At 54.1% G+C, this 20,541-nt stretch overlaps 7 protein-coding genes across 7 annotated transcripts; 2 read left to right on the forward strand and 5 right to left on the reverse strand.

The window, feature by feature from the left end:
* Positions 1–508: 508 nt before the first annotated feature.
* Positions 509–2,274, reverse strand: BBK36DRAFT_1188725 (hypothetical protein; the record flags this gene model as incomplete). The annotated part of the gene is made up of 4 exons (XM_024896589.1): positions 509–1,026; positions 1,085–1,294; positions 1,360–1,687; positions 1,757–2,274. 4 exons carry the CDS (start codon positions 2,272–2,274, stop codon positions 514–516), a joined length of 1,569 nt encoding a protein of 522 aa, XP_024753178.1. The 3' UTR covers positions 509–513.
* A 129-nt stretch (positions 2,275–2,403) lies between these two features.
* On the reverse strand, positions 2,404–2,619 carry BBK36DRAFT_1109676 (hypothetical protein; the record flags this gene model as incomplete). Its single annotated transcript, XM_024889501.1, has 1 exon — positions 2,404–2,619. The coding sequence occupies one exon, from the start codon at positions 2,617–2,619 to the stop codon at positions 2,404–2,406; it is 216 nt and encodes a 71-aa protein (XP_024753179.1).
* An 853-nt stretch (positions 2,620–3,472) lies between these two features.
* BBK36DRAFT_1111040 (Sec63-domain-containing protein) lies at positions 3,473–10,141 on the reverse strand (the record flags this gene model as incomplete). Its single annotated transcript, XM_024889656.1, has 2 exons — positions 3,473–4,010; positions 4,074–10,141. The coding sequence occupies 2 exons, from the start codon at positions 10,139–10,141 to the stop codon at positions 3,473–3,475; spliced, it is 6,606 nt and encodes a 2,201-aa protein (XP_024753180.1).
* A 530-nt stretch (positions 10,142–10,671) lies between these two features.
* BBK36DRAFT_1138275 (hypothetical protein) lies at positions 10,672–12,192 on the forward strand (the record flags this gene model as incomplete). Its single annotated transcript, XM_024893229.1, has 1 exon — positions 10,672–12,192. The coding sequence occupies one exon, from the start codon at positions 10,672–10,674 to the stop codon at positions 12,190–12,192; it is 1,521 nt and encodes a 506-aa protein (XP_024753181.1).
* A 181-nt stretch (positions 12,193–12,373) lies between these two features.
* On the reverse strand, positions 12,374–13,737 carry BBK36DRAFT_1188731 (P-loop containing nucleoside triphosphate hydrolase protein; the record flags this gene model as incomplete). Its single annotated transcript, XM_024896590.1, has 4 exons — positions 13,592–13,737; positions 13,450–13,528; positions 12,606–13,385; positions 12,374–12,538 (listed from the first exon to the last, which is right to left on the reverse strand). The coding sequence occupies exons 1-4, from the start codon at positions 13,702–13,704 to the stop codon at positions 12,374–12,376; spliced, it is 1,137 nt and encodes a 378-aa protein (XP_024753182.1). The 5' UTR covers positions 13,705–13,737.
* A 1,373-nt stretch (positions 13,738–15,110) lies between these two features.
* BBK36DRAFT_1188742 (UBC-like protein) lies at positions 15,111–16,922 on the forward strand (the record flags this gene model as incomplete). The annotated part of the gene is made up of 5 exons (XM_024896591.1): positions 15,111–15,171; positions 15,298–15,432; positions 15,590–15,686; positions 15,817–15,985; positions 16,047–16,922. 5 exons carry the CDS (start codon positions 15,111–15,113, stop codon positions 16,920–16,922), a joined length of 1,338 nt encoding a protein of 445 aa, XP_024753183.1.
* Positions 16,923–17,718: 796 nt separating this feature from the next.
* BBK36DRAFT_1085317 (hypothetical protein) lies at positions 17,719–18,303 on the reverse strand (the record flags this gene model as incomplete). The annotated part of the gene is made up of 2 exons (XM_024888955.1): positions 17,719–17,989; positions 18,041–18,303. Coding segments are annotated over 2 exons (534 nt in total), but the record flags the coding sequence as incomplete, so codon positions are not given.
* Between the last annotated feature and the right edge of the window lie 2,238 nt (positions 18,304–20,541).

Genomic DNA, 20,541 nt, shown 5'->3' on the forward strand with positions numbered 1-20,541 from the left:
GACTCCTTATCTCGGTGCCCTTCCCGTCCGCTGCGCATGCTGGGCTAAACCATTCGATATCCCTTTTCGTCAGCCTCCAGCAACCAGAGACCTCCCACATGCCACGTCAATAAACGGCTCCTCCAAGAGAAAACAAGACATGAGCTGAGCCCTCTTTCCTTCCTTCGTCTTGCTCATCCATATTGGTGATTACTTGTACACCACAAATCAAAAACACAGTAGGGGACGGCCCCTTTTATAGTATAGGAAAAGGTACGTTAATAGCGGGAAAAAACGGTAGAAAAACAAGGAGCCTTGTGCGCCGCAGAGGTAGCATTAAGGAAACGAGTGAACCAGAAAACCAAGGAGAAGCAGTGCGACCTCAGACAGTATGTTCTGGAAGTGAGATCGTACTGTCCGTGATCGTAATGTCGCGCGCGTCCGAAATGCTTAAGCGGTAGCCTCGACGGCTGCAGACACGGGAGCCTGTCGCACAAATCATTAGAATAAAGTCCAAAATGTCCGAGAGTAGTGTCATCTCACCGCTTCGGTCTCGGCCTTTTCGCCCTTTTCTAAACTCACATCTTCTTTCGATTCGGCTTCCTCATCCTTGGCAGCGGCTGCGGCAGCAGGTTCCTCAGTAGTCTCCTTGGGCTTCTCGTCCTCGGCCTCTTTCTCCTTGTCGCCGCCCTCTTTCACACCGCTATTTTCAGCTGGCTTGCCAGAGTCTTTGGCTTCCGAGGCACCGTTGACACCGTTCGCCGGTGCGGGCTCGGTGGAAAGCAGCTTATTCCACTTGTCCAGGAGAGCTTGAGACCTCTTCTTGAACTGGAACTCGTCTTCGCGAGGAATCGAGTCGAGCTTCAGGATGGCCTTGAAGACCTTGTTGATCTTGGTGCTCTTGATGATGGAGACCTCGAGATCGTCGTAGTTCTTTTCGAGGACATCAATGAAGCTGGACATGGATTTCATCTCCTCTTCGCGTGGCTGCTGTTCTCTGGTCAGGAGGCCTCGTTGAAGCTTGTGGCGAAGATAAAGAATCTCCTTCTATAGATTTGGTTAGCTCATGTATTCAATTCAGCGTAGAGCTCCATGGTCGACGCACCTCCTTGCGAGCGTGTCGCTCCTCCGGCGTCAGCTTGGCTTCCTTGGGCGCGTCCTTCTTGTCCGAGGCCTTCTTCGGCTTGGCCTTTGCAACCTTTGCGGCCTTGTCTTCCTTGGCCTTGGGTGCCGCCGTGCCGTTGGCCGCCTTGGATGTGGAGGACGTGTTGAGCTTGATCTTGGGCTTCTTGACAGAATCAGAACGCTGAGGGATCTGCGCATGCTTCCTTGTTAGTAAATCTAGACTCTCCTATGGCCTCGAAAGGGAGAGAAACTTACGGCAGCATCTTCCTCAGAAGCCTTTCGCTTCTTAGTCTTGGGCTTCGGGGCCTCATCCACATCGTCCATGTCCACGTCTTCATCGTCGCTTGCCTTGGCCTTGCCCTTCTTGGACTTCTTCGGCGTAGCCGCAGCTTCCTTCTTAGCCTCTTCTTGCGCAATCAGCTCATCCTGGAAGCTCTGCAGAATCTCCTTGTAGTGTTCAATAGGGTTCTGCTCAGCGGCAAGCTCAAAGGCGAGCTTCAGGTCCTTGCGCATCTTGTCTCCAATCGACTCGCGAGCCTTCTCCGCAGTCAACTCGGAGAGGGCCGTGTTCGTAACCCATCCACTAGAGCCAATCAGCTACAGCCACGACAGCAGGCGCCTGGCCGGGTTGCATATGGGGAAGAATACTCACAATTCGTTTGTGGACAGGTACATGACGGGGAAGCTTCGATCGTTCACCCGCTTACCGCCATCCGCATAGGCCTCGGAATATGTTCCATCGGGGCGGGCGGCGGAAACTGGTCGGGTGTTGATGAGGGCTTGGGGGAGCATGTCCTCGTCGCAGATGATGGCGGGCCAAGCCGGGAAGCCCTTGAGCTTCACGAGGAAGTGGTCGCCGGGCTGGGCATCAATGTGGGTTAGGCGCGCCTTGGAGCCCTTCTTGCTCAGCGTCTTGGCCTTGGACTCTCCGGCGGACGACTTTCGTCGGCTCTTGCTCTTCGCACCAGGGGTCTCGGCGGTGGCAGCGGCGGTCGCATCGGCCTCAGGCTCAGCAGCGGTGTCGGCGGCGTCCTTCATCTCGGCGTCGCCATCATCATCGGTCTTCTTCTCATCCGCAGCAGGCTTGGCAGCGGCAGCCTCGTCGGTAGTTTCGGCGTTCTCAGGCGCCTTGGGTTCTGTTGCGGCAGCTGCGATTAGCGCAAAGTCCATTGGCGTGCACAGGGTAACGTAAACAAAGAGCAAAGAGAGGAGAAGAAAAGCAAACAGTAGCTCGTAACCGCAAACGCCACAGAGCCAGAGCTGTTGCGATTGCAAGCAGTGGGACTCGCAAGCTGGAGACTAGGAAAATGCGCGAAACCAGCTGCAAGAAGCGCGTGGCGGGAGCTTACCTTCGGCGTCCTTTGCCTCTTCCATGACTGCATCTGCCTCTGACTTGTCCGCAGCCTTGGCGGCCAATTCGCCCTCGCCAGCGACCTTGGCTCCAGAATCAGGCACGTCCTCGCTGCCGACAACGGGCGCGGCGGCGTCGGGCTTCTCAGGCGAGTTATCAGCCATGGCGGACGCTGGGTGGCGACGGCGCAGCTTCCAACTTCCAATGCTCAGCTCAAGACTCGAGAGCTCTCACGCGAGGCCAAGCTCCAAAACAGGTGCGGCGGACGCGTTTCGCGGCGTGTTGCTGCGTGTTCAATGGCGGCGCAGGGCGGGTTGCGTGATGCTCGGGCGATGGGAAGGGCGCAGCTTGGCTTCTCGTTCAGCGTCGCCCGCGTTGTGCTAGGAATCAGATGGATGGGGAAGAAAAGGAAAAACACTGGAGCGAATAGCGAAGCGCAGGAACACGTCAAACGTCACCGAATCCCATCACGTGACCCGTCTGGTGTGGCATTACAGTAATGACGACTCCAAAATAAGCACAGCTGGCCCGCGACTCACAACGGAATCCCCAGGCGGCAAGGCCGGGGCCACTGGCTGCGGGAGCTGGGCTTGGAGCTCCTCTGCTCTGCTCGACTCGACTCGACGCTCGCATGGGGCCGTGCGACCTTCGCCATTCGAACCGCCATGACGCCTCGCCGGTGCCTCCCAACCCCCGGCCCGCAGAGTCTCTCCCGCCTTCGCCCTGGACAACCCCCAACCACCTTGGGCCTCGAAACTGCTGTTCCACAGCCGTCGCGCCACCACAACCCCTGCTTTGTCCGGAAAACAATACGCAAAGAGCTGATCATCGCCATTGGAGTCGCCAAAAGCCAAACCCGGTGCCGGTGGCTCGTGGAAAAAAAAACGGGGAGCTGGGCAACAATAAATCACACATTAAGATTTGTATCCGTAGCTTGCCTTTACTGTACATAATCGACTTTTCTCTTCTCTGCAATCCGCAGAGTCATCAAACGGTGGGAGTGCGCGCGCCGGCAATCTACTCCTCGTCCTCGTCCTCGTCGTCCTCGTCCTCGTCCACATCCATGCTCTCTGCTGCCGTCACTGAAAACTCCCGCTCCTGGTCCACGCCGACGTAACTATCGCTCATTAGGAACAGCTTGAGGTTGTGCTCACCAGGAGATGGCACAGTGTATTCAAGCCGGACGTTCAATTCGCGGCCGATGGTGACCCGTTTGATTGCCAGAAGGTTCCGAGTCTTGTCATCGCCCACCACCAGCCACCAGTTCTCAATCTTCTTCGCCGGGTAGAAAGGCGCGTGCACCGTAGGGTCGTGCTCGTCGTCCTCTTCGATGTTGCGCGTGATTTTGATGCTCAAGTGAGCCGGCTCGCCGGCCTTGATCTCGTCTGCATCAAGTACCTCGTGTTCTAGCTCCAAGTCGGGGTACTTGTCGTTTGTGAACTCTGCTGCCTGTGCCAGCTGCTTCTGCGAGAGGCCCAGTTGCTTGACCAGCTTATTGTAGTCTGGGTTCTCATCGGGATTCATCGCCTCCATGAAGTCGAAAATATCCTTGATTCTAAACATATAAAGTTAGTACGTGACAGTCAATGTCAAGGGGCTAAAGAGAAAGACAACTCACCCAAAGTCATTTGCAACCTTGACAACCTCTGGCGAAAAGTGCGGGATCTGCTTGAGAGGGCTATCCCGATCCCACATTGCTTGGACAACCATTTGCGACATTTCCATGGCATTCATGGCGTTGAGATGGCCATCCGATGAGAGAATGTCGACCATGGCGCTGAGGAGACTGAGAATCCTGCAAAGAAGGACCTCTTGGTCTTTGGCGAGGTCGATTGGGAGTTGCATCCGAGAGAAATGAGCCTGGAGAAGGACAAACGCCTTGAAGTGAGGCGAGTCGTAACTGGGCTGGGCCATCTTGACGGGCACGCGATCGTAGATGCGTCGCAGCAGACTGTCCTCATGCCGACGAACCTGGATCGTCTCAAATTCGGTGGCTGAAGTGACAATTTCCAAAATGCCTTTGAGCTTTGTCCGTGCCGTGAGAGAGAGCAAGAAGGTCTGCATCGTAATGTAGGAGATGTTGTAGTAGGCGCCAATCATGGCTGCATTCTGTGGCGCTACAGATCCATCGTCCTCGTCGAATTCGATAATCTTGGACTCGGCCAGTTCACGCAGCGTCGTTTCCACGAGGTCTGACATGAAGTTGCTCAGGCCTTCGTGAGTTGTGCTGGTCAAGCCATAGTAGCTTGGGTTTCCAAGCAGTCTTCGGTAGAAGTACGTGAACGTGGTCCAGTTGATGGCATCATCACCCGACTCAATCATCTTGGTGCTAATCTCCGTGACGAAGGCATCGTGGAGGTAGTTGTGCAGGTGTGATTCGATAGGTAGGGCCTCGTTCAAGAACTTCTTGTAATACTCACGCTTTACCTGGGGCAACATGAGGACTCCACGGCCACGGCCGTCCTTCGATGGTCGCAAAGCCTTGCCAAACATTTGCAAGATTTCGCTCAAAGGATAGTCCACATATCTGTGCTCGCGGCCCTCAAAGTACTGCGTTCCCATCACAATGACAAGATGTGCGGTATTTGTCAGTTCCCAGCAGACGTCTCGAGACGCGACAAGCACTTGAATAGCGCCATTATCGTAGAGATGCTTGACGATGCGCTTGTCGCTCTGGCTGAGAGCCTCGTGGTAGTAGCCAATACCATGAGACAGCGCCTCAGCCAGGGCCTCTTCGTGGACGCGATCAAGAAGGGGTCGCATTTGCTCAACGTCAGCGTGCAAGAAGCGGTCGTCGTCATCGTCCGCGGCACAGGCCACCAGCAAATCGCGCGCAGTGCTTCTCGTCTGCTTGCGACTAGGCACGAAGATCATCGCCGGCTTGTCTGGCGACATCTGGGTAATGGCCAGATATGCGGGCTTGGCCATGGCCAGCATCAGGGACGGAAAATGGGGAATCGAGTAGGATTGGATATGAAGCTCAAGGGGCACGGGTCTGACGTGAGGGCTAAAGTTGTAAATGTCGTGCTTCTTAGCATCAATCCACTCGCCAATATCCCGTGCATTGGCCAGAGAGACGCTCAAAGCAACAATCCTCATCGGCAGTTCCGTCTGGGTACGGATATAGTGCATACGCGATACGATGATTTCGTAGATGTAGCCCATAGAGCCGCCCAGCAGATGGATCTCATCGGCGATGAAGAGTTGTACCGTCTGGACATTCTTTCGCCGCTTCCACTGCCTAGACAAGACGTCCCACTGCGTCGGTGTAGCGAGAATCAAGTCGCCAGCTTCCAGGATCTTGAGATCTGCGGCGGTTTCGCCCGTCAACTTCACAATCTCCTTTCCACCACCCAAGTGGCTGAGCCTCTTTTGCCAGTCTTGGAGACGAGCGTCGACCAGCTCCTGGAAAGGAGCAATGTAGACTGCTCGACCGGCCTCACCCTGCGACCAGTGCCGCAAGAGTGCAAACTCGGCACACACCGTCTTACCGCTTCCCGTTGGAGCACCAATGAAGACATTCTGATCCGTCTTGTACAACGAGTTGAAAGTCTGTGTCTGGACTTTGTTGAATTGCCTCCATTCCGGATAGAGATTGATGTAGTCCTGGACTTTGAGCGCTGACACGAGGAGAGGTTGAAGGTCAAGCAGCTCCGTGTGAGGCGGGAACTTTTCCGGCAGGATGAGCTTGTGGAAAGGGACGGCCAACCTCGTCTCCGAGTGCATCCACCTATCGGAGATGACTGAGACGAAGTAGTTGGGCGGCATAGGGTCTGTGATCGGGACGGTAAAGTCGACAATGTGTTCGTTCGCTTCGGCCACAGCATAGTCCTTGCGGAGGAGGAACGTATCATGATACAAAATGTCCTCGCCGTCGCAATCCTCGACAATGATCCAGAAGCTCTCAGCGGCACCGTGGATGCTATCATCCCACTCGAAGTTTGGCGTGATGCTAAGCTCGACTCGAAGCATCGATCTGGTCATGGGCTGAACCTGTGCCTGGACGTCGACTCTGGGGAACTTGGCGACCAGTCCACAGACGGTACGACCCGCCTTGGGCATGCCCAGCAGCTCGCCCATTCTGGGAGGATCAAGGTCGAAGTAGCTGCTCCATGAGACCTCGATTCTTTCCGCCTTCTGAACGATGTCACGCGGGCAGGAGGGAAACTGGCGCAGCGGCGACATGGTGGGCCACATCCGCTTTTCGGCCATCTTGCACAGATCCAAGGCAGTCTTTGCAACGGACGCCCAGCCCTTCTTGAGCGTAATCTCGAAGATGGCTCGCAGAATTCGACCGGCACTCTGCGTGACATAGACCATGTCTGCCATGAGAGCCAGACCCTCGAGCTTCAAGCGAGAAATGTATGCCTGAAGCAGGACGTTGATCTTTGCGTGTGGTTCTTCAATGCTCTCCTTGACGGGGATCGGCACTCTGCCCATCAGCTTGGCGAGCTCTAGCTTCTCGTCTTGACGGACGGGGATGTATTTGAATTCGGCGCTTAGAGCGAACACGCGGAAGAGTTCAATAGTAGTGATGGATGGCTGGATGAGGTTGTTATAGGTGTCCATGGAGCTGGCGGTGATGTAGTAGTGCGAGGCAATGCGGCCCAATTCCGTAGACTGCATCCTGCCCGTCTTCTCGTCGTATTTGACAAGATTAGACTTCCTCAATACCATTGCTGCAGAGTGTATCAGGTCGACACGCTTCTGTTCTAGCGCCTCATCGTCCTCATATTCTGGACCGACCTGGTACAGTCCGGGAGACCGGAGCATTCGAACAAAGAGGTATGTGTACCCAAGCCACTCGACACCTTCATCTCGTGTTCTGACATTGCCGAGTACTATCTCGGCATTGAGGTTATCGACCAATTTGCTCACAAACTGACTCTCAATGGGAAGTTGCTGATTCAGAAGCGAAAGGTAGTACTGTATCTCGCTCTGCGTTGTAATAATGATGCCTTCACCATAAGTGTCGAACTGCGGTCGACCCGCACGGCCCAGCATCTGGAGAACATCCTGAGGACTCAGTTCAACCCAGCTACCCTTTTCGGGAGAGTATATCTGTGTTCCCTTGATGATGACGGTGTGAGCGGGCAAGTTGACACCCCAAGCAAGAGTGGCAGTGGACACGAGAACTTGAATAGCGCCTCTGGCAAACAGATCCTCCACGTCCGTCCTGTCGATACGATTCATGCCAGCGTGGTGGATACCGAAACCATAGGGCAGGATGTCCTTGAGATCTGCATCGGTGGCCTGGCTTGCAGCTTCAGCCAAGACCTCTCGACTACCAGCATCGTGCCGCAGAATCTGATTGATGGTGTCCAATTCCAGAGCCTTGTCTCGGATATACCGAGCCGTCTTTGCGGTCTCTTTACGAGAGTGGACAAAGATGATCATCTGGTTCCGGTGAGTGCCGACGTGCTCAATGACCTTGTTGTACGTGACATCGTTCATCGTCTTGAGCTGCTTGATGGCCTTGCGATCAGTGACGCCGATGAACTCCTGTCGCAGGGGACACGGTCTGAAGGAACCGTCAAAGTGGAACATGGCCTTCTTGGTGTCGACGCGGAGGAAGCTAGCCACATCTCGGTAGTTGGGAAGTGTTGCAGACAGACCGACGATTCGCACCGGCTCTCCTGTTTGCTCCGTCTTGCGAATGGTTCTGGCGACGATGCTCTCCAGAACGGGACCACGGTCATCGTGGAGCAGATGGATTTCGTCAATGATGATCAAGCGCACCAGGTTGGTGTAGGAGAGATCGTTGGCCTTGCGAGTGATGACGTCCCATTTTTCAGGTGTAGTCACGATGATCTGGGTTTCTGCGATCTGCTGCTTGGTGAGTTGGCGATCACCAGTCAGCTCAGAGACGCGGACTCCGTAAGGCTCGAGGCGTTTTCCGAAGTTTCCAACCTGCTCTTGAACGAGGGCCTTTAGAGGGGCGATGTAGACTATCTTGAAGGCATCGAGATCGATGTCGCCAGTCTCAGGGTTCCGGTTCTTGCCGATTTCCCTCAGTATAGTCAACATCGCCACGTTTGTTTTACCACTACCAGTGGGGGCACAAACAAGCATGTTGCCATCGTCCTCGAAAGCCGTTGGAAAGCATCTGGACTGTATCTTGTTCAGGGATTTGGCTGTGCTGAAGGGCAGCCGTGACCACTCCGGCATGTCTGTGATGGGTATGAGAATATCATCTGGATCACTGCGTTTCTTCGGAGCGGGCACGTGAATCTCTTCATAGCCCTTGAAAGATCTCTTCGTCGATCCCTCTGGCAACCTGACCTTGGGGTTGGTCATCAGGTGATTCCCTTGATCAAAAACTAGGTTCTCCAGGTTGATGAGCTTCTTTGGCTGCAAGCCGCCCACCAGCTGTCCTTCAGGGCGTTCCGTCTTGGGGCCTTCTGCGGTGAATGAGGCGGGAACATCGATATCCATCTTGATAGCTCCCTTTCCTGCCTTGTCTCCGTCGGGCCCGGTCTTGCCGCGCAGTTCGTTGAGAATCCACTGCAAACCCTCCGAGGCCATTTCCCTTTCGACGTTGGCACGCTGCTCCGCGTCTGGTGCTCTGGCAAGCTTCGTGAGCCAAAACACCTTTTCCCTGTTCTCGACCAGCTTTTGGACTAGCTCGTGATGCTCGAAATCGAAGAGCTCCATCAAATCGTTTTCAATCTCGCGGAGCGACTTCTCTTCGCCGCCGACCTCGTCCGGTTCTCCGGATAGTATGCGCAGCGCTTCCTTCGTCTTGTCTGCTTGCTCGTGTGCATCTGGGTATAACATGCCAATCTGTCGCTGTAGCCAAAAAGCATCCACGTCTCGTGCGGGTACTGTGGTCTTGTCGCTCTTCTTCTGCTTGTCTCCAGAGGGCGCTGCGTCAAGAATCATTTCCTCTTCAGCGTCTATGGCATCCTCGTCTGCCTTGGCCGCCCCTTCTTCCTCCTCCGCTTCGTCCTCGTCCTCGGAAGACTCATCCCGAACTTCATTGACGATGTCGTCCTCTTCGTCGTCCTCGTCAAAGGCAACAGCCACACCCTGCCGCTCATCGATTTCGGCCTCATCATCGTTGTTGTCTCCCATGTTGACATCCTCATCGTCGTCCTGAGCGTCGTAATCCGTAATCTTCTTTCCCAAGTTGACCAGTTCGTTGAACTGCTTGGGACTCAGAGTTGTGCCGAGAATCTCATCGATTTCCTTCTTCTTATCCAAGTCCTTCATGTCGTCGTCCTTTAAAAATTCCAACACGGCGTCCGCAGCACTGCGAACGACATCGTAGGGGACATCGCCAAGGCTGTTTGCCACAAGCGTCAGGATCAGGTCAAAGGTTGCCCGTGTCGCAGCAGTTCGAGGTCGATATGTGATGCCTTCGATCAAGACGTCGTTTGTGCCCAGGACGCCAGTTTGCGGCGCATCGGGCCTTCGCTTTCGCTGCTCTCTCAGCAGGACATCCTGGCCTTCTTGAAGGCTTCCTCGCTCGATGTCGGGCATTCCCGACTGCTTCTTCGGCTTTGGGGCTTCGTCACGAGCGACTCGAGAGCCCATGTCGTTGATACTCAGGCGCCCAGCAAGAGACTCTGGGTCGCCCGTGGCCTCGTCCGTTCGTCGTGTGACAAACCGACGGTCCGCCTGGAGAACCAGGTTGGACATGGCCGAGTACTTGTACTGAGACACATCGCGATGGGGGTCGGACATCGTGGCGGTTGTGTCGAGGGAGTAGGATGACGGAGAAGGTGAAAAGAGTGGAAAGAGAACGTCGATGTCCTCGACAACAGCTCGATGAGCCCAGCGTCTACTTCACCATGTGCTTGCCGCCCAGATCGAGGCAACCAAGTCGAAAGCGGAGGGCAGCTGCCTAGGTGTCTCAGCACTGCGAGGTCGCTGAATTGGTTGAAGCCGCTTTGTCTTGGAGGTTGATCGCGATAAATTTCCTGAGCCAGCATCTGCCTGGACGCGCCAGGCTAGCAAAGTTGCCTTCGTAGTGTGTTGCGCCACACCTGAGGTGGCGTTTCAGCCACTATGTGGGGCCTTCTTGACTGCCGCCAACTCACTCAGTGGCCCCCCCTGTATTTGTACTGGGAAGCCCCAGTGAATCGTGATAGGCTGGATGCAGCTTCTGGGGGTAGCTGTACTTCGGACTCGCATGTGCCAGCTCGATATAAGGCAAGGCATGTTCAGCCCAACGCTGGCACATCAAGGACCATGAATAGCGTCAAGCCCCCAACATGTCTGACCAGCAGCCGGAGCTCTTGACGAGGTTTCAAAAGCAGCTTGAGCCGTACATCAAGCCTCGAGAACAGGTCAACTACATCCGACGCGTATTGGCTCTTCACCTGGGCTCCTGTGCCGGCAATGGCGCCATCCAGAGTCCTCTGTTTCTTGTCGACAGCTCCAAAGAAGTCACCACGCCTTCAGACTTGACGGGCGTGTTCAGAGAATATGTCGACGCTCTCCAGGTGAATACGGCAGCACGCCGACAGTTTGAGAGCCTCTTAGAAAAGAGTACCCCTGAGGACAGCGAGCCGTCAAAGGCAAAGGCAAGCAGCGCCGACCTCCTGGAGGAACGACTATGCCTTTTGAAGCTGCGGCAGAAGAGAGAAAGCCTTCTCGCAGTGCGTCAGTCTCTGGATCTCCTCATGGAAAAACCCGCTGCCACACGCGAGTTTCTGGATGCCAGGCACATTTTCCAGGGCGGCTCCGGCGTGCCAAGTGCCCCTGACGATGTCATCAACAGCCTCGCATCTGACCAGAGTCCTCCTGGCGTGAGCCTCAATGACCGAATCCAAGAGCTGGAGAAGACGGTCTTGAGAGCAAAGCTGCTGCTGAAGCAAGAGGAGCAGACGCTGCGTGAGACGAGAGCTCGATCCAAGAACCAGTTCGACATGGTCAGCAACGGTGCTCGGCTGGAGGCCTTGACGACTACCCGCAACGAACTCATCACTTGGATGGAGAATGAGCTTAGCAAGGCACCCCCTGGAGGAGGCTCGAGGGCGGGCAAAAGCGGCAGCCAAAACCCGAGAGTCAATCCGTCAACAATCGCCGCCCATCTCGAAGCAATCAGCAAAAAGTACGCCAGATATGTGTCCTTGAGGAAGACTCTTTTGGAGTTGGAAACACAACAGTCTCAGCTGGCTCAACCCTCCCACCCAACACTACTTCCGCCTGCACAGCTTGTCGCCGGATTGGATCGCAGCGCCAGCAAGCCTCCGATCCCTACCGAACATCTTCTTACCCCCTATCTGAGAGCCCTGGCCGCTATTTCCGTCAGTCAAAAGTCTGCCATCAGCCAAAAATCCTTCTTCACGTCAGCATTGTCCAAGCAGACCCAGGATGCCTGCCAAGTCCTCGGCCGCCTCGGCGAGGAGAGCCATTTGCTGCCGGCTTATCCCATGAAAGACTCTCTGCGCCGGAGGTCTGGCATACAGACTGAGATAGCATCGAAATCTGAGCAGCCAGACATCTCCAAGCGCATCAAGCCATGGGTGTTCGCCGCTGATGCGGCCAAGATTGCACTTCTGGAGTATGCTGCAGAAACCGTCGACATTGGGCAGGTAGCTCTCGAGAACTGCTTGGAGAATCTTCGAGAGATTGACTTTCTGCTGGGTTACCCTGATGAAGGAGAGGATAATCAGCAAGCAAGACTTGGTTCACGGAAAAACACATCAAAGAATAGCGTCTCAGATGACGGGTACGACGTCTGGTCCAGGCTACATGGAAATTTGGGTGTGCTGAAAGATGCGGCTTGAGACCACCTTGAAGGGCTTTTGGTAGGTATGTCTTAGAATAAATCTCAGTGAAAGAGGCAGTCGCACATCTCTGGTGATTAAAAAGTACAAACGCCGTCTAGTCAGAATAAGACATCGTGATCCCAACTCCCCATATTTTGTTCCGCTATACGCATTAGATCCCTTTTCAAAAAGTTGAAGTCTATTTTTCAGCCAAGATGGCGGCTATCCTCATTGCCAAATCAAGAATTGAGAGATGCTCGTCGGCTCCGTCGACTAGTCGTTTGTCTATCTCAGAAAAGACGAGAACGATCTTGTTCTTTTGGATGTCCGGGATAGTCTCGTCGAATACAAGGTCCTGATAGAGCTGTAGAGAGACACAAGTCAGAATAACGCTTCCAATGCCACCCAAAGGGAATACTTGCCTGGTTCACGACCTGGCCGGCGCTCCAGCCGTCTGCTACCAAGTCCTCCACTACCTTGGATATAGACTGATACGTCTGGCCTGGTGTCCGAGGACGCATAGCCTTGACGAGATCGCCAATCGTGGCGTCAGGGATTACACCGGCAATGTCCTCGACAATCTTGACAGTCACCGGCCGTTTATCCACATCCATAGAGTCATCGCCATCGCCGTCCTTTGCGGGCAGCTTTGCCCCGACTAAGCGGGCAGCACTCTGAAGATATGTAATGGCCTTTCGCAAATCACCCTCGCTGCACTTGATGAGTGTATCCACAGCACCATCTTCGAGCGGCACGCCTTCTGCCTCAGCTATTGACTCGAGCCGCTTCTTCGCGTTGCCCTGGTCCAAGCTCTTGAAGCGAAACTTGCTACATCTGCTGGCCAGGGGGTCGATGATTCTGGTGACGTAGTTGCAAATCAGGCAGAAGCGTGTGATTTTGCTGTACGTCTCCATTGTCCGTCTCAGGGCGCTCTGGGCATCCTGTGTCATGGAATCGGCCTCGTCGAGGATGATGATCTTGAACGGCGGACAGGGGTATCTGTCTTTGTATGAGGGCGGCGGGTTGGTCAATTGCATTCGCGCAAAGTCTTTGACCTTTTGTCGGACAATTGATATGCCACGCTCGTCGGACGCGTTGAGTTCGAGAACTCGGGACTTGATCATCTCGGGGCCGTAGAGCTCCTTGGCAAGTGCCAGGATGGTCGAGGTTTTGCCGGTGCCCGGGGGGCCATAGAATAGCATGTGCGGAAGCTGTAGGAAAGAAGGCCGTCAGCTGGATTCAGCATGTAATACCATTGCGAACAGCTTCACCAACATTAGATGCTTGCAGTGTTCTCTGGAGAACCGTGACCGTGTGATCCTGAGCTGTGACGTCGTCCAAGCTCTTGGGACGGCTGAGGGCTCATGGTCAGCAAAAGAGGTCAGTTCATGTTCTGTTTGATGACGAATCGACTGACTATTTCTCAACCCAGGGCTGTGCTCGCACGTCGGCCGGCTTGTCCTGTTTCTGCGATGCTGTTCCGTTCGCAGCGGCGGCCTTTCTGGCCTTGAGGTCGAAGAAGCTGGCCATGCTGAGTCCACTGCTTGGTGAAGAGGCCTGCAATAGATGGATCGACGAGGAGTAATGATGGGAAAAAGTACAAAGACAACGAATGATAGTCACAGTCCACCAGGATGTAGTTCGCAAGGGTCAATGCCGAAAGTCCATGCCCGGTGCCAAGGAGTGCGTGAACAGAAAACGGCCAAAATCCATTAACGCGTCGGGCAGATCGGCGCGCGGCGCGTGGCTCCAGAAATCGCTGCAAGGCTGAAGAACCCCGCGACTCAGCGCATCAAACACCGAGCTCCAGGGCCCCATAGCGCAACCCCACCTCACTGTGCCATCCAATCCATACATGAAGCTTCGCCTACAGACGAGCAAGTTTGGCTGCCAATGGTTTCACCAAAGGATGACAAAGAGAGGAACAAGAGGCAACGGGATGCATGCCCTTGGTCATCGTATTACAAGGAATAGGTACATGTAGCAAGAGGTCGGCATTAGGGTTTGTATGCCGTCAAGGCGCAGACAAGGGATACCTCATGATTCGAGGTGAGGCTGGATAATGCTATCGGTGGCGTTTCCATCTGTTGCTGCTGCACGAATAACAACCCTACTCCGTATAGCTGCTTGAGTACCTAGGTAGTTTCCCGATTGAGCTTCCATTGCAGCTTTACGTTGCCAGGCAGTATCAAAGACAACTTGAAGTCGATTACTCTGCCTGGGAAAGAGCTTGATACCAGTTGAGCCCAAATGTACAATCGCCCTCGAGCTCATGTTGCTCCAAGCCGCCTGTGGCGTCACTCCCCTGCAACTGCTGGGCTTTTAGGCCTTGAGCCCCAGCGGCTGAACGTGCTGGGCCCGACAGCGCCCCCGCCTGTAAATGCAAGTACCCGCTAGCAAGGCCTCTGATGATGCATTCAGCAGCGTTTGCCTTGGGACCTTCAATTTATTACCGGAGACAACCTGCTCTCCATTTTCCCTTCCCTCCCAGCACATCAATCCCCGGCCCAACTGAACCAATTCCCTCCTCTCTCACTCATCACATCTCACATCGTCTCGTTCCGTCTGTCTGTCTGTCTGCCTGCCCAAGATCCAGAGCTCCGTCTTGCCCCCCTCAGGCCAACCGGCAAGGCAGATACCCGCTAACTTGGATTCACCTTGTTGGGCCGACCCCTCCTTGCCTCAACAGCCCTCCATATTCTGCCACCCGCAAAGACCGGGCAGGGCAGTGACATAACATAAAAGTTATAAAACCATTCCCCGTGCCCTCGACTGCGTCCAGCCTGGCATAACGCAGCCTTCTACATATGAAATCGGCTGTCAGAGGCTGTCTCACGCGACCATTCTCACGCCTGGTCGCCTCTTGCCGATGCCCAGTCTGATACGTTCCGTCACAGCCCCTCGCCTTCAAGCCCAACGACTTCGAGGTCAGCATCATGGATCAGTCCATCATTCGCATCTCCAAGGTATGGCCTCTTCACCGGTCGTCTCGCGGCTGTCACATGGCTGATCAGCGGCGCCCCAATAGGAACTCAGCGACATCCAGAAGGGCTCAGATCTGGGTACGTGACGTCTTGCTCAAAACGGCCATGGCGGCTATCTGATCACTGGGGGCTAATCGAGATCTGCTCACCACCACAGCCATTGCAGTCGCCTGCCGTGATGTCGACGTCCGCAATGTCAGGGCCCTGATCATGGGCCCGCACGAGACGCCGTATGAATTTGGGTTCTTCGAGGTAAGCTTATTGCAGTCCAGCAGTCTGGCAGACATGCGATGGCCCCGTATACTCGCATCCTTTGCTAACGACACAATTCAAGTTCGCAATAAGGTTCAACAGAGGTGAGGCCCGGCATTGCTAGGCTTCTTGCCGTTTCTTCATTTAACTATACCCAATGACTGACATCGGGTGCCAAGATTACCCTTCAAAGTCACCCAGCGTCCAGTGCCTCACTACCAACGGAGGGCGTTGCCGGTTCAACCCCAACATCTACTCGACTGGCAAAGTTTGTCTGTAAGTTTACGCAAAACTTACTCATCCTCTTGACTGCCTGCTAACAACCACAAAAGATCAATCTTAGGGTAATGTTTCTCAGTCTGGTCGGGTCAGTGAGTGCAGCGGAAAGATGCTGACTTCACAACAGCACATGGAGAGGTGAGCGCGGTGAAGAGTGGTCATCGGCACAAGGCTTGGAGTCAATCCTGTTGTCAATACAGAGTCTGATGTCAGCAAACCCATACGAGAACGAACCCGGTTTTGAAGACGCAAATTCAGAGTCGGATAAGAAATTGCAGCAGCACTACATTCAAAAGGTTTGACCACGTTCTCTTTTCAAATCGCGCAGAAGCTGAGCTGTGACTAATTTGCCCGCAGATACGTCACGAAACGTTAAGAATCTCTGTTATCCAGCGTCTTGAAGGCTACTTGGGATTGCAGACATATGCTCCTAGCACGCTCTATACTCCCCTCAGATCCGGCGAACTGGACAAGGAAGACTTGGACGAAGCCAATGTTCCCTTTGAGCCATTCAAGGATCTTTGCAAACGTCGCTTTCTCTGGTACTACGATTCATACATGGCTGCTGTGGCGCGAGGCAAGTCTGAGGTGGCAGATCTATCACCATTTGTGAAAATGCCATTTGAAACTCCAAATTCCAATTCGATGGATGGCCGCTTCAACTATACGGAGCTTGAGGGTAGACTAAAGGCCATCAAGGGAGCGCTTGACCAAGAAACAGCACGCTGGGCGGAAGAAGGCCTCGCGTCCAAGGCAGGAGAGTCGACAGTTGCCGTCAATTTGCAGCATCAATTTGACCAAGTGTCGGCCTACCTGAAACAGGGCGATATGCCCCATAGTGTGGTCCTCGAGAACGGCAATCCTTTTGTCTGGTTGATCACATACTTTGGAAGGCCCATGACGAACCTCGACGGCGGACTCTTCCGCATCAGAATGCACTTTAGCACGAGATTTCCAGACGAACAACCGCGGGTCAAGTTTGAGACCAAGATTTTCCATCACCACATTGCATCCGATGGAACGGCATGCTACACCCCCAATCCTATGAGGCTGGAGGATGTCAAGTCTCACATTGACGCCATATTCGGCGTGCTTGAGGAAGAGGAGCCAGCATATGATCCGAGAAAGATTGTCAACCCCGAAGCCACCAAGATGTTCTGGGGGAACAAACCTGAGGACAAGAAACAGTACAACCGCCGCCTGCGAAGATCAGTGCAGCAGAGCATGGAGTAAGATGCCCTTTTCTTCCCTTGCTTCCCTTTTTTTTTTTTTTTTTTTTTGTCCGACAGACTCGTTAACCTGGCAACAGAGACTTTCCTGAGTGATTTTGACCATCTCTCGATGGCACGGCCCTGATTCCATCTGCATGGCTTCTTCCCACTCAATTTTCATGATTTATGCCTTTGTCCTCTCTCTCTTCTTTACAGGTGCATAATTTAATAGGTTGGCGGCGTTTCAGTAATCCCATCCATTTTTCTTGCTTCCCCCGTCCATTCTATCTTCTCTTCCCTTATTCTTCGGACGGACAGTTGGGCATTGCGGTGCGCCTGGCGATCATGGGGCGTTTAACCTTCATTTTAAGAGTTGTAGACGGTGCGGAGACCAGATTGATACGGCTGCTCGTCGCGGATGATTTTGGCTCTAAACGACAGCTCGGGCACAGGAGGGTGACGATGCCTCTGCCCGCCAACACTCGAGGATCAAGAGTACGAGACACGTTTGCTATACCATCGTCTTGGGTCATATTGATTGATATTGATGCGTTATCGTCATTATAGCTCCTATGGGAAAGAAAAGAAAGCCTAACTAGATACTGAAGTTGACTGATCCAGTCATTTCTTGCTGAAAGGCTTGTGCGCCAGCACGTTCATCTAGTATACCCAAACGCCGTAATTGTATGCAATCTCCCATGATGTCTGTCCCAGTTGCCGTCCATATAACATGATGCTGCGAAATAATAATCAAGAATAAAGCTGTACTCAACGGCAGACCACCGCCAAAACGGCGGCGCTCACTTCCTGCTTTTCGTCTTCTTTTCAATCTTATCCTTCAAAGGCGCATACGGAGCCGCCACGCCAGGATACTCCTCCTGCTTCCCATCTCCACCCTTGAACTGATACATGCCCCCCGCGCCAAGCGTAGCCGGCGTGCCCTGCGTAGGCCGGCTCACCTGTTCGTTGTGGAGCTTATCGAGGGACTCCCCGACGACTGCGTACTGCGACCAGTTGATGGGCGGACAGCGGACGACGTCCTGGGCTTTGGGAATGGGATGCGCGATCCACGCCGGCTCATTACCACCACTGTTGTTATCATCCTTGTCGACGTTGTTGTTGTTGTTGCGCAAAGCCGACGATGATTGCGCTTGCGCTCCCTGGCCGATTCTGCCCTGGACGAGGTCGCGCACGAAGTCGTCGGGGTGCTCGATGGCGGCGTTCTTGATCTGGCTGAGCGTCTGTATGTCTGCCGTCGCGCGGTTCTTTTGGATCTGGAGGACGGTGATTGCGGAGCGGAGGGCGATGACGTCGGGGTTTGTGTCGAACTCGATGGGGCGCGGGGGAGGTGGTGGGACGCCGACTTGGTCAGGCTGTTGAGAATGCGCAAATGTTGGCCTACTACTACTAGTTGAGGGTTGTTGTTGTTGTTGTGATTGCTGCTGCTGCTGCTGCTGTTGCGCCGCGGTCGCGGGAGGGAGAGGCTCGATGGCGGCGGCTTTGCTAATGTCGCCCGAGGCGAGTTGCGCGGGTGGGAGAGTCGGTGTGATGGGCGACATGGGAGGCGGGACGGGGGAGGATGATCGGGAAGCCATTGCTGTCGTCGAGATTGTGAGTGCCGGGGCCATGGTTCAGCGCGGGATGCGCCGAGGCCAAGCGGCGGGGAGGGGAGGGACGGTCCCAGACGCGAGAAGAGGGTTGCTCTGGAAATTTTCTTGAGGCACGGGGCGTGGTCCGGAGAGGATGCGCGCTTTCGGTGAGGCTTGAGGGATGGAGGGGGATCGTGGGTGAAGCGGGAGAGGATGGCTTGGTGTCGAGGATTTGGAGGTGATGGGACGATGTCATCGTTGAGCTGCTGCCTTAGTCAGCTCATGATGCAATGCTTGGGCTGCCGCAAGCGAGGTAGCAAATGGCATATAATAAGGTAAGGTAGTCGAAGCACTGCTCCGTACGAAGTCGAGACTATTGCAGTCGTAAATATCCCTGATAATGGCTTATACCTTAGATCACGAGCTACATTGAGTATATTGCTATCTAAGCGACCTGGAAGAGCCTTCAACCGTGGAGATATCACCTTTGAGAGAATCCCAGCTGATTGATTGCAGGGTAGCTGAACATGTAGTGAAGCCATCAGCGATGCTGGCCTCACTGAGACATGGTGCTATTTGTGATGCGAAATATCGCAACATTAGACCACTCTCGTCGTACTTTGTAGCTGACCCTAGGATGGTAATTGCAATGTAAGGCAAGAATTAGAGAACGGCTGAAGGTGGAAATGGAGCGTTTATGATCAGTGCAGACTGACCGAGGTTGCACACATGCAGAATGCCCTTGGCTGTGCAACCATCCAGGGTTCTTCTATGCTGCAAGGTTCCATCTCAGCTCGACCATCTTGTTGACAACTGGAAATATAGCGCTCAAGGCAGTAAGCGATGACTTCGCTCCATGAGTTCAACACTCGCCAGAGTCTGGACTTCTCTCCAACCTGGTCAACGTGGATCGACCAGCATCTCGATTGACCGCTCCACTCTCGAGAGCTACCTGAGCTAGAAGCTTTCCAAAACAACCCTTGTCATAGCAACACTTTCCAGACAGAGCCAACAACAGGCTACTCGATTCGGTAATATTTGGTATTTCAATCACCGGGACATCGTGGTCGACGGTATCTGATTGGTTCATCGTGATCTAACATGTGGTAGTTCAGCTTGGTCCTTGTCAAGGGATGCGTTCCAAGAGGTCCGTCGTAGACAGCAGCGGAGATGTACCCTCTGGATGGACTTGATAGCTAGAAACACAGCGAGAAAAAGAAAAAAATGAACGATACTCTGTCCTACGTTGCCCCTCTCTTCCTTAGAGGTTACTAGGTAATGCCAGTGTATGCTAACATGGACCGACTGCTAGATCAGTATCTCATGACGAAGTGGCTGGCGATACCGCGAGCTTGGAACTTCTGGCCGGTGTGCGGAGATGCGTCTCGTCGTTCCAATCGGGGAGCTGATCATGTCTGCTTCTCCAAACTTGCCGCCGCTTCTACCCCCAAACTGGTCATTGTGGCTTGCGGAAACAAAGTTCCATTGACATTCTCCTGTCCTGAATACCCATCGTAACGTGGACGCCACATGATGCTCAGCCCTGGCCGCGGATGCTGCTGGGCTTCCTGTGTTGCACGGCACATGGACACGGATCACAGGCAAAACCAATAGTGGCATGCATTCTCTGTTCGCTAAACAAGACAATCAGGTCTGGTGCAGGGGGGAAAAAGGCATGAAAAATGACAAAACTGCGCAGCCCCCTGCTGTTGAGAGAGCTGGACTATTGCGCGGCCATCTGCAGCATGCCGCCCCAAGTGAGATCCAAGTTCCAATATCCCACGGCCGGTGACCAATCCGAGGAGGCGGTGCGGCGATGCTAAATCAAATGCTTCGCCTCTAGTGCCGGATATCGATCCCGAAGGAGATCGATTGGGGAGCCGTGCGTGCGTGCGAGGACATGTGAGAGATCGCTTTCTGATTGCAGAGGGCTGGGGCTGAAAGAAAAGTGACGAGGTGAGGTGAGAAGATAAGAAGACGGAGATGAAGAAAGGTTCAGTCGTCAATATCATTCTTCAGCGAGCTGTCCATTGTCCCTGGCGCTCAATGGTG

Source organism: Trichoderma citrinoviride (genome assembly GCF_003025115.1).
Source record: "Trichoderma citrinoviride strain TUCIM 6016 unplaced genomic scaffold BBK36scaffold_2, whole genome shotgun sequence".
Classification (NCBI taxonomy): Eukaryota; Fungi; Ascomycota; class Sordariomycetes; order Hypocreales; family Hypocreaceae; genus Trichoderma; species Trichoderma citrinoviride.